General features: G+C 42.4%; 1 protein-coding gene across 1 annotated transcript in view; it reads right to left on the minus strand.

Annotated features, from left to right (window-relative positions):
- Positions 1 to 13,315, minus strand: part of LOC103211144 (dynein axonemal heavy chain 5) — a 240,282-nt gene that overhangs the window by 90,452 nt on the left and 136,515 nt on the right. Inside the window, exons 21-24 of the mRNA XM_007957061.1 lie at positions 7,810 to 7,820; positions 6,869 to 7,100; positions 3,033 to 3,147; positions 2,586 to 2,762 (exon numbers count right to left, since the gene is read on the minus strand). Coding sequence (XP_007955252.1) covers positions 2,586 to 2,762; positions 3,033 to 3,147; positions 6,869 to 7,100; positions 7,810 to 7,820 — 535 coding nt within the window. The remainder of the gene's footprint in view (positions 1 to 2,585; positions 2,763 to 3,032; positions 3,148 to 6,868; positions 7,101 to 7,809; positions 7,821 to 13,315) is intronic.

Below are 13,315 nucleotides of genomic sequence, written 5' to 3' on the forward strand. Positions count from 1 at the left end.
TTAAACAACTATGACCGACACTAGCCGGGAGGTGCAGGGCTGACAGAGCGGATGGCCAGAGGAAATCTGAGAACTGACATTTTAATAGAAGAACTTGAGCAACAGAAATTACACTCAATCAGAAGCCACATTTTTAAAAGATCCTAGGTGATTCTTACAGCTCCCCAGGTAATTCTTGTGCATACATAAGATCTTGTTAAAATGTAGATTCTGATTCAGAATATCTGTGGTCAAAGTGCAAATTCTCAGCAGGGGGTCCAACTGGAATGAACCAGTGTTAAGCCCTGCTTAGAAAAGTTCCATTCCACTGCCAGTATAGATAATATTTCTTTCCCATTTGCATGCTCTCTTAAACTCTCTATGACTAAATAGAAGAATATGACACAGTCCTATTTCTAGAAAGAACAGTATCCATCTATTCCTTCTCATCCTTGAAAACCTCCCATTGTGTTTGCATTTGCATCCTCCCTATCAAAAGAACACAACTAATGACCTTTTCATCAAAGCTAACCATCTTTTCTTTGAGGACTGAAAGAGAAAAAAACACTGACTGTCATCATTAGGATGTAATTAGATACCCTGAAGTTTTATTTCACCAGACAAGCATTTGTGAAAGCCAGACTGAAGGATGTTCAGGAGAGTTTGTGGTAAACGACTGGAAATGGCATATAGACCTTTATTTGAGATGTGTGGCTATAAAAGGAAAGAGAGAAATATAACAGCAGCCAGTGGGAAAAGTTAGGTCAAATTAAAGTTATATAACCTGAGAAAGCTGATGGTGCTTATTTTGCTTGAGCTTTAAATAAAGAATTTTCAAACAGAATTGGGCTCTGCTATGTTACATACCAGGTAGAAGGAGGTGGGGATAAAAGGCTATGTCTTCAATCTGTTTGAGCTAAGTATTGAAACCACTCATCTCTGCAGCAAAGTAACATGAGCATTATTTAATCTCCTACACACCATGGAAATATACCAGCTATTGAACATCTGGAGACATTTTGTATTTTCACCCAGAGATGGTTAAAGCCAGATTAGCATTGAGGGAAGAAGAGAACAATTCTTTGCTGTTGCCTCATATAATACATAGATGCACATAACCTGATGCCAACACATGAGACTTTGGATGTACCTGGGACTTTCTTAGTATAACTTGGTAGAACTATATTTCTAAAGCTCACAGAGAGGCAATAAATGGCAGGCAAGACCAATAATGCACATTATTAAAAACTCTCCTACACACCTCATCACCTCACCCCTGCTCTGATGATTTCTGTGCTGAGTATCATAGGACATAGGGTATTTTGGTAGTAGAGAACACTGGATTGGGAGGATACTAGAAAACATAATATCAAAAAAGATGCCAAGTGTTTTAAATCTTGGGAAAGTGTTAGCCATTTAAATAAGACCTCAGAGGCCAAACACTCTGTTCCCATGATGCCAGTAGGAATCATGAAGTCAATGTTTTCTAAGTTTTTTGCACTATCATGTGTTCACTATGTTGATCTGAAACTCTCAGGGAAGCCAGAGACAAAAAGGGGGGAGTTGCCCACAAGTCTCAGAAACTGGAGACTGAAAACTCTGGAAGATGTAAAGGATTCTGGGCCAGATTAGCTAGCAATAACAACAACAACAACAAAAAAAAAAAAACAGAAAAAGAATGAGGAAAAATATGCCAATATATAAGAGCAGCATAAAAAGGAGGAGTGAAAAGAGTGAATACAGTATCTTCATTGCCTCAAAAGAGTACAAAGTCATATATATCTGTTCTGGTTCCCTAGTGCTGCTCTGACAGGAATATACCACAAATGGAATGATTTGAACAAACGACCCAAGAAAGAAGGAGTAACCATGGAAAAAGGAGAAGAAGGACATTCCTGGCAGTTCAGAGGACCTTTGGCCCTTTCCTATTTCCCTGTGGAAGCTCTGGTGGTGTTAATCATACTTATCCCTTTGCGTGGGGAAGACAGACATTATACAGAAGTGATTCTCTCTGTCTCCTTAGGTATCAATACTCAATACATCCTTTTGTTTTCCTGCTTCAACCTGTAATGATCATTGGCTTTATGTGACAGGGGGTAAGGACGTTGTTCCTATGACAAGACCCCACAGCTTATTGTGGACAGAGTTGAAAGGGGAATCCGGAACTATGTCCATCATGTACCAATGCAAAAAATGAGATGACAAGTTGTTGTTGTTGTTGTTGTTTTGCCGTTGAATCGGCCCTGACTCATAGCGACCCCTCCTTGGGTTTCCGAGGCAGTATCACTACAGAAGTAGGATTGCCCAACCTTCCTTCCGAGGAGTGGCTGGTGGGTTTGAACCGCCAGCCTTCTGGTGAGCAGTCAAGTGCCTTAGGCACTATGCTACCAGAGCTCCTAAGAGATGTCAGAGATGACAAGTAGCATATGCAAAACCTATAAAGAGCTAAGAAAGTTTCCAAGGAGAAAACATTACTTGAAATCATTTCAGTAGCTAGAGCTTAGAGCTTTGGCCTGAACCAGGAGAACATTTCCTTGCTGTTATGAATCTTTCTGCCTTAGTCTTCCCAGACTAAAGTTGACATCTGTTATATCACAGAGTCTTACCTGCAATGCTGCCTCTGCTTCTTCTAAAGCTGGTTTTGCTGCTTCCAGTTTTTCTTCAGCAATGGCCTTATCTTTAGAGATGCTGTCTACAATAGCCTGGGCTTTGTCCTTCACCTTCTGGACCTCAGCCTTGACCTTTTCAGCAGCCTGGGCTTTCATTGTCACTTCTTTTAATACCTAAATCATAAAAAACAAACAAACAAATGCTCCGTACAAGTTGCCAAAGACCCAGCTGAAAAGGTTCATTTTTGCCTTGACTTAATGACTCTATCCACTTACCCAATTCCTCATATATAAAAGTAAGAGTACTTTATTCTAATGTAAATCTTCAAAGAAACACAAAGCATATACTTGTCTGGTTATACATTAGTAGCTATGCATGTATCATTAACATTTAAGAACTGGGAATTCAAAACGAATATGGCATACGTGTCAAGGTCCACTCACCGTGTCGGCTTTTTCATTGGCCACTTGTAGCTCCTTTTCTTTCACTTCTAGTTCTTTGCTCAGGGCTGCAACTGATTCTGAAGCTTCTTTTAGTTTTTCCAATCCAGTATTCATTCTGGGATTGAAAAGTGCAAGCAAGCAATGCTAAAATCGATGGCACTTGGCCACATTTTCCAATTATACTAACATGAGTAGTAACAGTCATATTTGAAGAATGAGTATGCTGCAAATATCAAGCCCAAGAGAGTTTGGCAAGAAGGCTATAGGATCAGGTTTGATTCCAAACTAACAACAGTTGCATATTCTTCACAAGCCATGCTTAGGAAGAGCAAGGCTGCATGACATGAGGCACAACAGTGGGTCTAGAATCCATGCATGTAAGAGACATGCTTAATGAAGCTTAGTTAAATGTCTATAGGCTTCAAATGTCTACAGACCATGGAAACAGAACAATGAATAATTTCTGATATTCTAAAGGGACCAAACCATAAAACCAAACCAGTTGCCACTGAATTGATTCAGACTCATGGCTATTGAAGACAAAAGAAGAAAAAGCGGGGATCAAGAAAGGAAACAAAGATAAAACCACCTGACTGAACTTGAAAGTGTGTGATCTCACAATCTGGAGGCCTCAGGAGCCATTTAACCCAAGCTCCTACACAGGGAACCCTTACATAACAGCCATGGCTGATTCTCGTCAAATTCAGACAGAAGATCTGGGGGTTCACAAGAGATAAGCAGAGCAGTGAACCTGGAGACAAACATCAGTGAAGCAGCATATCAATTATGTGGTGGGCAAAGTGTCAGACAGGCCCTTCTACCCTAGTCACTCAGAAGGAGTAGGAAGGGTGGCAGAAGTGGGAAGAAGGATGTCTGTACTCTCAACTTCTTTCCAGGTCTACTATTTCTATCACTATGTCATGCAACATCACAGAAAGTGGTTGGTGATTGTTCTTAGGTACTGTCGAGTCAACACCCGACTTATGGTGACCCCATGCACAATGGAATGAAATGTAGCCTGGCCCTACCCCATCTCCATGCTTGACTGCAGACTAGATCATTGTGATTCAGACAGTCATCACTGGCTGATTGTAAGAAGTGGACCACTAGCCCTTTCTTCCTAGATCACCTTCATCTGGAAACTCCACTGACACCTGTTCAGCACCATTGAAACACACAAGGTTTCACTGACAGATGGATGGTGGCTGTGCATAAGGTGCACTGGCCAGAACTCGAATCCAGGTCTCCTGCATGGAAGGTGGGAATTCCACCACTGAATCTCCCATGCCTCATCACAGAAAGTGGTCGTTGTTGTTGTTGTCAGGTGCCTTCGAGTTGATTCTGACTCGTAGTGACCCTATGTACAGAAGAACAAAACACTACCTGGCCCTGCTCCATCTTCACAATCTTTGCTGTGCTTCAGCCCATTGCTGCAGCCACTGTATCAACCCATTTCTTTGACAGTCTTTCCCTTTTTCACTGACCCTCCACTTTACCAAGCATGATATCCTTGTCCAGGGACTGGTCCCTTCTAATAACATGATCAAAGTAGGTAAGATGAAGTCCAGTCATTCTCTCTTCCAAGGAGCATTCCAGTTGTACTTCTTCAAGGAGAGATTTGTTAATTCTTCCAGCAGTCAACGGTATATTCAGTATTCTTCGCCAATACCACAATTCAAAGGCATCAAATATTCTTCTTGGCAGTAAGAATATTTATTAACAACCCATGATATGTAGATGAACCTTGATTACTGAAAGTGAAGATGACTTAAAGTACTTACTGATGAAGATCAAAGACTAGAGTCTTCAGTACAGATTGTACTTCAACATAAAGAAAACAAAAATCCTCACAACTGGACCAGTAAACAACATCACGATAAAGGGAGAAAAGATTGAAGTTGTCAAAGATTTCATTTAACTTGGATCCATAATCAATAGCCATAGAAACCACAATCAAGACATTAGACTTCATGTTGCACTGGGCAAATCTGCTGCAAAAGACCTCTTTACTGGATTAAGAAGCAAAGATGTCACTCTGAAGACTAAGGTGCACCTAACTCAAGCCATGGTATTTTCAATTATCTCATATGCATGTGAAACTAGACAAGAATAAGGAAGACCAAAGAAGAACTGATACCTTTAAATTGTGGTGTTGGCAAAGAATACTGGAGAAAGTGACAGATCACTTAAAAATCTGGCAACATTTCATCCTGTTGAGTAACAAAAAAGCTCTTAGGTGTTATTTGTTGTTAGGTGCCATCAAGTAATTCTGACTCACAGTGACGCTATGTTCAACAGAACGAAACACTGCCCAGTCCTGCACCATCCTCACAATCCTTGCGATGCTTGAGCCTGTTGTTGTTGCCACTGTGTCAGTCCATCCCACTACAGGTCTTCCTCTTTTTCATTTCTTTTTCTATTTCACCAAGCCTGATGTCCTTCTCTAGGGACTGGTCCCTTCTGAAAACACGTCTAAAGTACACCATCCTCACTGCTAAGGAGTATTCTTACTGTACTTCTTCCGAGACTGATTTGTCCGATCGTCTGGCAGTCCAGCCATGAAACAATCTTCTGGATGGGCTCAGGAGAAGGGTTCCTCAGCCTCAGCCCTACTGACACTTTGGGAAGGATAATTCGTTGTTGATGGAGTTTTCTTGTGCACTGGTGGATGGTTAGCAGCATCCCTGATCTCTGTTCTCTGAAGTCAGTAGCAACAAATCCCAAACCAAACCCACTGTCGTCAAGTCAATTTTGACTCATAGCAACCCGATAGCACAGAGAATTCACATTGCTTGTTCTACAATCGATGCCAATGGAAGCAGCAGTCAGAACATTAGACAACATACAGCACTGGGCAGGTTGGCTGTAAAGGACCTCTTTCAAGTGCTGAAGAGCAAAGATGTCTCCTTGAGGACTAAGGTGCACCTGACACAAGCCATGGTATTTTCAATTGTCTTGTATGCATATGAGAGCTGGACAATGAATAAGGAAGACCAAAGAAGAGTTGATGCTTTTGAGTTGTGGAGCTGGAGAAGAATGCTCAAAGTACTTTGGACTGCTAAAAGAACTAGCAGATCTGTCCTGGAAAAAGAAGTGCAGCCAAAATGCTCCTTGGAAGTGAGAATGGCCAGACTTCGTCTCACCTACTTTGGTCGTGTTGTCAGAAGGGACCATTCCCTAGAGAAGGATGTCACGCTTGGTAAGGTGGAGGATAGATGAAAGAGGGGAAGGCCTTCAACAAGATGGACTGACGCAGTGGCTGCGACAATGGGCTCAAGTATAGCAAGGATCATGGAGCCAGCGTAGGACCAGGCGGTGTTTCATTCTGCTGTGCACGGGGTCACTATGAGTTGGAAATGACTCGACGGCACCTAACAATGACAACAGCACAGAGTAGAACTGCCCATAACATTTCCAAGGCTATAAATCTTTACAGAAGGCACTGCCACATCTTTCTCCCACACAGCATCTGATGGGTTTGAAGCGCTAGTTTTTGGTTAGCAGGCAACCTGCTTTAACCACTGTGCCACCAGGGCTCCCTGTCAGTAGCACCAAACCAAAAAACCAAACTCAGTGCCTTCGAGCCAATTCGCTGGGTTTCTGAGGCTATAAATCTTTACAGAAGTAGATTGTTCCGTCTTCCTTCCATGGAGCAGCTGGTGGGTTTGAACTGCTGACCTTTTGGTTAGCAGCCGAATGCCTTATTCATTATGCCCTCAGCAATTGTAAAGAAGAAAAATGTCGTCAGTCATTTACAAATGTCCCCTGGGTGCAAAACTGTTCCTGGTTGAGCACCACCACTTTAAAATATTTTCATACTTGAACTTCACACTCACCTGTTGGCCAGGGTTTGTACTTCTGCATGCTTTTCTCCATAGATGAACTTATAGCTCTGGATAAAGGACAGGTATGATTTGGGCGTCACATGGGTAGAACGTCGGAATCGCTGGAAATAATCCACACACTTCTCAGCCACTCCATCCTGAAAGGAGCCCATGCACTGGACCACCTCCTTCTTGGTTTCCAAACTGCAGTCAATATCATAGGACGAGAGGAAGTGTTCAGACACTATGGGGAGGAGAGGAGACAGTATGTGAACATTTCACTTTAAAAGTTTACTTGCTATTTTCAGAACAGACTTAGACATTACTTGGCACTGCATCCCATTTTTGTAACTCCACCAAGGTGGGTCTAAGTCAGCACTTTTAGCCCCAGGCCTAGGACATCAATGATTTTGTTTTCCCTCCTTCGTGTACAAAACTATAAAAGATTTTAAGCCTGTCATCACTCTTGGTTTTCTGGTGTTCATGCAAAGACACCTTCTCCTCACAGCTGCAGGTTCTGGTCAGCAGCCAACCTGTTTTATGGTTTACATAAGGACAGAAGTGGTACAAACCACTCAGGAGTCAGTGCCCACCTGGCAGTCATATTTAACAATCCTGTTTATTTACTTTTTTTTTTTTTACTTAGAACCTGTCATATCCTTAATTCCCCCAGGTGCTGACTGCATTTGGCATGTGAAAATGTTCCAACACTAAACTTTATTATGTCTAGGCCATCTTTTCCTTAAATGTGGCAGCTGGCCATTTGTGCTTCATTCTAATTTACAGCGACCTTTAGAAATGTTTGGGGAGAAATCTGTTGTTGGAGACCTTTACCACCCCAACAGTGCCAAACACAAGGCTAATTTTACGACAGCATTTCCTGTTATGACAGTAAACCACAAAGTCAGAGCTCATCAATCACCACATATATTGAGCGTCGATTTCACACTCACCCCTCTGATGGCTGTTATAGAGTGAAAAAGAAATATGAACTTAGTCTAACCCCAAGGAATTTATAAAATCTGTGTGTAATGTGAAAATCCCTGGTGGCACAGTGGTTAAAGTGCTTGGTGGCTAACCAAAAGGTTGGCAATTTGAACCCACCAGCTGCTCCACAGGAGAAAGATGTGGCAATCTGCTTCTGTAAAGACTGACAGCCTTGGCAAACCGAGGGGGCAGTTGTACTCTGTCCTCTAGCGTCATTATGAGTCAGAATCTGCTTGATGGGAACGGGTTTGGTTAATGGATGTGCATAATGCAGATAAAACTCATCACCACCGTCTTCATGTATCTTAGAAGACATGGCCTAGGGTTTTCTTAAAAAGTAATTAAAGTGTTGAATAATGTACATACAAGCTTCATAGAAATATGGCCTAAGGGTAGGGAAAGGGAAGGAATCCAGTGGGCAATTCTAACAGGTGACAGCAAAGACATGAAGTATGTACCTATTCACCATTACTAATTGGTCACTACATTAAGTTCTTAATACAGGAACTGTGCGGTAGTATTTACATCTATGTAAATAATATAGGTCATTTATCAGCTTGGTTACAATTACACATTACCATACACCGAAAGGCAAGGAAATTAAGACACTCATATTTTTCTCATATGAGTTAAGGAAACCACTATAAAGAACAGCCCATGTTTAAATTCTAAAAGTTTAGATCTGGGCACAGGAAACACAAGTTCTTGCCTAGGATAATTTTTTGTGGGTATAACCACACTGGCTACAATATTCACAAGCTGTCAGGCACCACCCTATGTGCTTTATCAATTTCTGGAAACTTTCTGGCATTTATCATTTTGTTTTTTCTTCTTATGTGACAGAGATGATCAACGGTAGTGGTCATTTTTCTTTATGTAGCAAATTGTCTGTTTCTCCAAACAAGTCAAAGAAAATAGAAATGGGATGGATTTTAAGCATATTTTTCCAGACTCCCAATCTTTGACACAGGAGAGGTTGTTAACAGTGCTGGGACATTCCCTCGTGGGTTGAGCCAAGCCCACAGACTCAGACAAGAAACTATGGAAAACCCTTCTGTTGTCTTCCATGTCAACCACCAAGGCAGCAATGCCAGCTTTAGGGCCCAAGACCTTTCAACTAAGTAAACAGTCCCCCTTTAGGCTGATGTCTGAGACAGCGTAGGTGATATGTTGGTATTGTTTGTGTTTTCATTTGGTGGGGAATAAGGTGAGGTATGTGTAGAATGAGGATCCCTGGTGGTGCAACCTTTAAGAGCTCAGCTGGTGATCTGTTCTCATAACACCTACAGCCAAGAAAACCCTAAGAGCAGTTGTACTTGGTCACATGAGTCAAACATCTACTCCACAGCACCTAAAAACAACATGAAGGACCTGCTATCAAAGTGAGGAAGATACCCTAGTTGCCTACCTGCTGCCATCCCTTCTCGTCCTTACTAACAAATCCTGGATTTTGCTCAGGGTTGCCATTTGTCTCTTTGACTCCACACACTCTCTTATAACCAGGGGTGATGCTATTCTGGACAATCACAGGTAGGCAAAAAAGTTCCTGGGCAAGAGTCTTGGCCCGAATTTAAAGGCAACATTTCATGAGGAGCTACAGCAGCCATCTTGTGCCCATGAGGATAAAGGCTGCATGCTAAAGATGGCAGCCAGATACAAAGAACAAGGCCTCCAATGGCATGCTCCTGGGCTGTACGCCTCCACATTTTCTTGGCAGCGGAAAAAAATAAGAAGCCCCTTATTTGTTTATGCCTCTACTTCTCTGATTTTTTCTCATAATCAAACGCATTCCTAATGGATAGACTGCAAGGGCAGAAATTAACAATGGAAGGGACAATAAGAGCTTTGTCTTGTAATAAAGGAAGTGATTGAAATGGGCACCAAATTTAAATGAAATCATCTTAATTATGTTGTACTATGGTATTTGCCATTTGAAATTGTTATTTTGATTGTCAACGGTAATACTTTACATCATGTTTTACAAAGTTCACATCATAATTAATCTATCATATTAAACTTTAACTTAACTCCTAAATACTGTCATTTTGTGCTCTGCATTTTCATCCTACTTCAAGAAATTTTAAAATCTTACTTTAGGTTGTATTCACATTTTTATGGGATCTCACGTTTTAAATCACTGGTCTTTTCTCAAATCTTAAGAAACAAAAGAGAAAACTGAGCTATCCATTTGTACTTCAAACATATTTAAATAGCCCCACAGATCAGAAAACCATTACTGTCAACAGTGCTGTGGTAAGAACTTGACTTTTCCAGTGGATAAAGAGCTAATGCTTTTAATGCTTAGGAGCCTATAGCCCCAGTCTTGACCCTTTTGGCTTCCTGCATCTCTAATAAGGCTCTGACCTTCACTGTTCCCAGTTTCTCCCACTATAGAGGGGAGGAGACTGGTCAACCCACTGTTCTAACACTGGACATCACTGAGCTAGAGAAGCAGGGATTGGGGCAGAAGGACTAGGGGATTGAGAGCATGGGGCTCTGGATCCCTTTCTCCTTTTCACTCCTCACTGTTTTATCTATTTGTGCCACCTGGAAGATTTTACAGAAATCAGGCTCACCTGCCTAAAAACAGAACTAATTGTCAAACAAAATGTTTGAAAACTACAGCCTTGAATTAGGATTATCCTGAGCTTTTGATACAGTATGTCAGGAGTGAGACTTAATTGTCTGTTTCTTTTAACCTTTTCATGACGTATGGAACATACAGGGCCCACTTACATTTTCCTCTTATGGGGTTTATTGGGAAGATGGTATCCCACTTTTAATGCATACTGCTATCTGGTGTGGACCTATATAACTATGTGAATCTTTTTCTGTGTGTGTGTGTGTGTGTGCACATGCACACTTTAGGTGCAAATTTACAGAGCAGAATTTGTTTTACATTCAACAGTTCGTGTACATTTGGTTTCAATCCCCAATTACCACCCCCACCCTAACCCAATCTCCTCTTCTCCCTTCCCAGTAACCCCCACTCCCTGTGTCCTTCTTAGTTATGCCTTCCTGTCTGTCCAGCTTTTCCTCCATGTGACTTCTGCCCATCTGGTGCACCGTGGCTGATTGGTACAAGGGATGTATCTCCGAAGAGTGTGTGGGTACATCGCCCTGGGTTGAGTGTTCTGCATGTAAGTGTTATTTACTGTTGGGCTGAGAGCCAGCCCTTGGGAGCAAGTTTTATCCCAGGCCCTATGTGTATCCCAGGGCCATAGTCTTAGGGGTCCCACCAGACTCCATCCGACCAGTCTCCATCCGACCAGTAATCCTGGTCATTATTTTATTTTTGGATTTTCTTCCACACTTTTCCTCCCACTCTATCCAGGATCTTCGGTTTTGATCACTTCCCGAGTGGTTGGCATTGGTAGCCAGGCACCATCTGGTTCTTCTGATCTTGAGGTCCATCATATACTAAGGGTGATTGTTTCCAAATGCCTTTGGTTTTCTTCATTTGTCTTTGCTTTCAACGAGAGGAGACAATTAGCTGCATCTTAGATGGCTGCTCAAAAACTTTTAAGACCCCAGTTGCTACTCACCCAAGTAGGTTGTGGGACAAAATTTTTAGGTATTTTGTTGTGCCAATTGAGTCTGGTGTCACCCAGTACTATGGTCCTGAGTCGGCAGATCAGGTGGATGTCTCTCCCATAGTGTCTGGCTGTCTGTGAGGGATTGCTCTATGTCTGTTTTCTGTTGCTTCTGTAATGACTATAGGTATTTTGTATCACTAGTATCTGTGCAAGATTAGCCTCAGCTGAACCTATCATTGATCTAGAGTATATTCCTGTGCACTGACCCCCATCTGAACTTCTCAGTTGTCTATGTGTTTATATGTAACCTGGTGTTTGGTGTTAATGGTAATGCAGTATTGTGGATATACTGGCATTAGCTTCTGTTATCTATGTCTTATGTGTACAATTTGGTGTCCTCCCTTTCCCTAATGTTATCACGCTTGTCACACACTCTTTCCATACCATCCCTCCCCCCACAACTAGTCTGAAATTATCCTGTCCCCTTCCCTCCCATCCCCAGTAACCTACAAAGTGAGTTCCCTTCCTAAAGCAAACCCTTCCTTGACTTTTTAAAGTAATGAGCTCATACAATATCTGTCCTCCTGAGTTTGATTTATTTCACTTAGCATGGTGGCATAGTGCCTAAGGCATTTGCCTGCTAACCAGAAGGCTGATGGTTCAAATCCATCAGAAGGAAGACTGGGCAATCTACTTCCATAGAGATAGACTGCCTTGGAAACCCAAGGAGGGGTCACTATGAGTCAGAAAATGACTCAACAGCAGTGAGGTGGGAGGAATGTTCTCCAGGCTCACCCACATTATGAGATGATTCACATATCATTAATTGTTCTTTAAAGTCACATACTATTCCACTGTGTACCATAGTTTGGTTATCCATTCATCTGTTGATGGGCATTTAGGATGTTTCCATCTCTTCACTATAGCAAATCATGCTGCAATGAACACAGGTGTGCATGTGTCTGTTCGTGTCCTGTCTCTCACCTCTTTAGGATACATTCCTAGTAATGGAATTGCTGGGTCAAGTGGTACTTCTATTTTCAGCTTTTTAAGGAAATGCCATACCATTTGCCACAATGGTTGTACCATTTTACAATCCCACCAGCAGTATATGAGACTTCCAATCTCTCTGCAACCTCGACAGTATTTATTATTTTCTGTCCTGTTGAACTTTGCTATTATTGCTGGGGTGAGATGATATCTCATTATTGTTTCGATTTTCATCTCTCTAATGACTAAGCCCCCTAGAGCTGCAGGATATCCAAGTAAAAGTGGTAGGAGGTAAGGTTAGTCCCCAAGTTCCCTAAAGTCAGGAAAAGGAGGGAGCAGGAGAGATCAGGGACATCCAGAGCGAGGGATATCCAGGTAAAAGAGAAAGATGCAAGGCTAGGCCCCAAGGCCCCTAGAGCAAGGAAAGGGATGGAGCAGGAGAGGCTGGGGACCTCCAGAGTGGCAGGATATCCAGGTAAAAGGGGCAAGAGGCAAGGGTAGGCCCCAAGCCCCATAGAGCCAGAAAAGGGAGGGAGCAGGAGAGGCCAGGGACCTCCAGAGTAGCAGGATATCCAGGTAAAGGAGAGGGAGGCAAAGCTAGGCCCCAAGACCCCTAGAGCCAGGAAAGGGAGGGAATGGCCAGGGACCACAAAGTGGCAGGTTCCAGGTAGGAATTTGGTAAGGGGAGGGTGCAAAGGTTTCCAACAGCTAAGGGAGACAAAACTTGTCTGTCAGTTTGTCATCCTGTGAGGCTTGTACGTTGCTGTGATGCTTGAGGCTGTGCCACTGGTGTTTCAGATGCCAGCAGAGTTGCACATGGTGCACAGGTTTCAATGCAGCTTACAGACTAAGACAGACTAGGAAGAAGGAGGAGGCCATCCACTTCTCAAAAAATGGCCAGGGAAAACCTTATGAATATCAAACACTGTCTGATACATTATTGGGC

This window comes from Orycteropus afer, unplaced genomic scaffold (genome assembly GCF_000298275.1).
Source record: "Orycteropus afer afer isolate SDZICR_OR568_19922 unplaced genomic scaffold, OryAfe1.0 scaffold00700, whole genome shotgun sequence".
In the NCBI taxonomy this organism is placed as follows: domain Eukaryota; kingdom Metazoa; phylum Chordata; class Mammalia; order Tubulidentata; family Orycteropodidae; genus Orycteropus; species Orycteropus afer.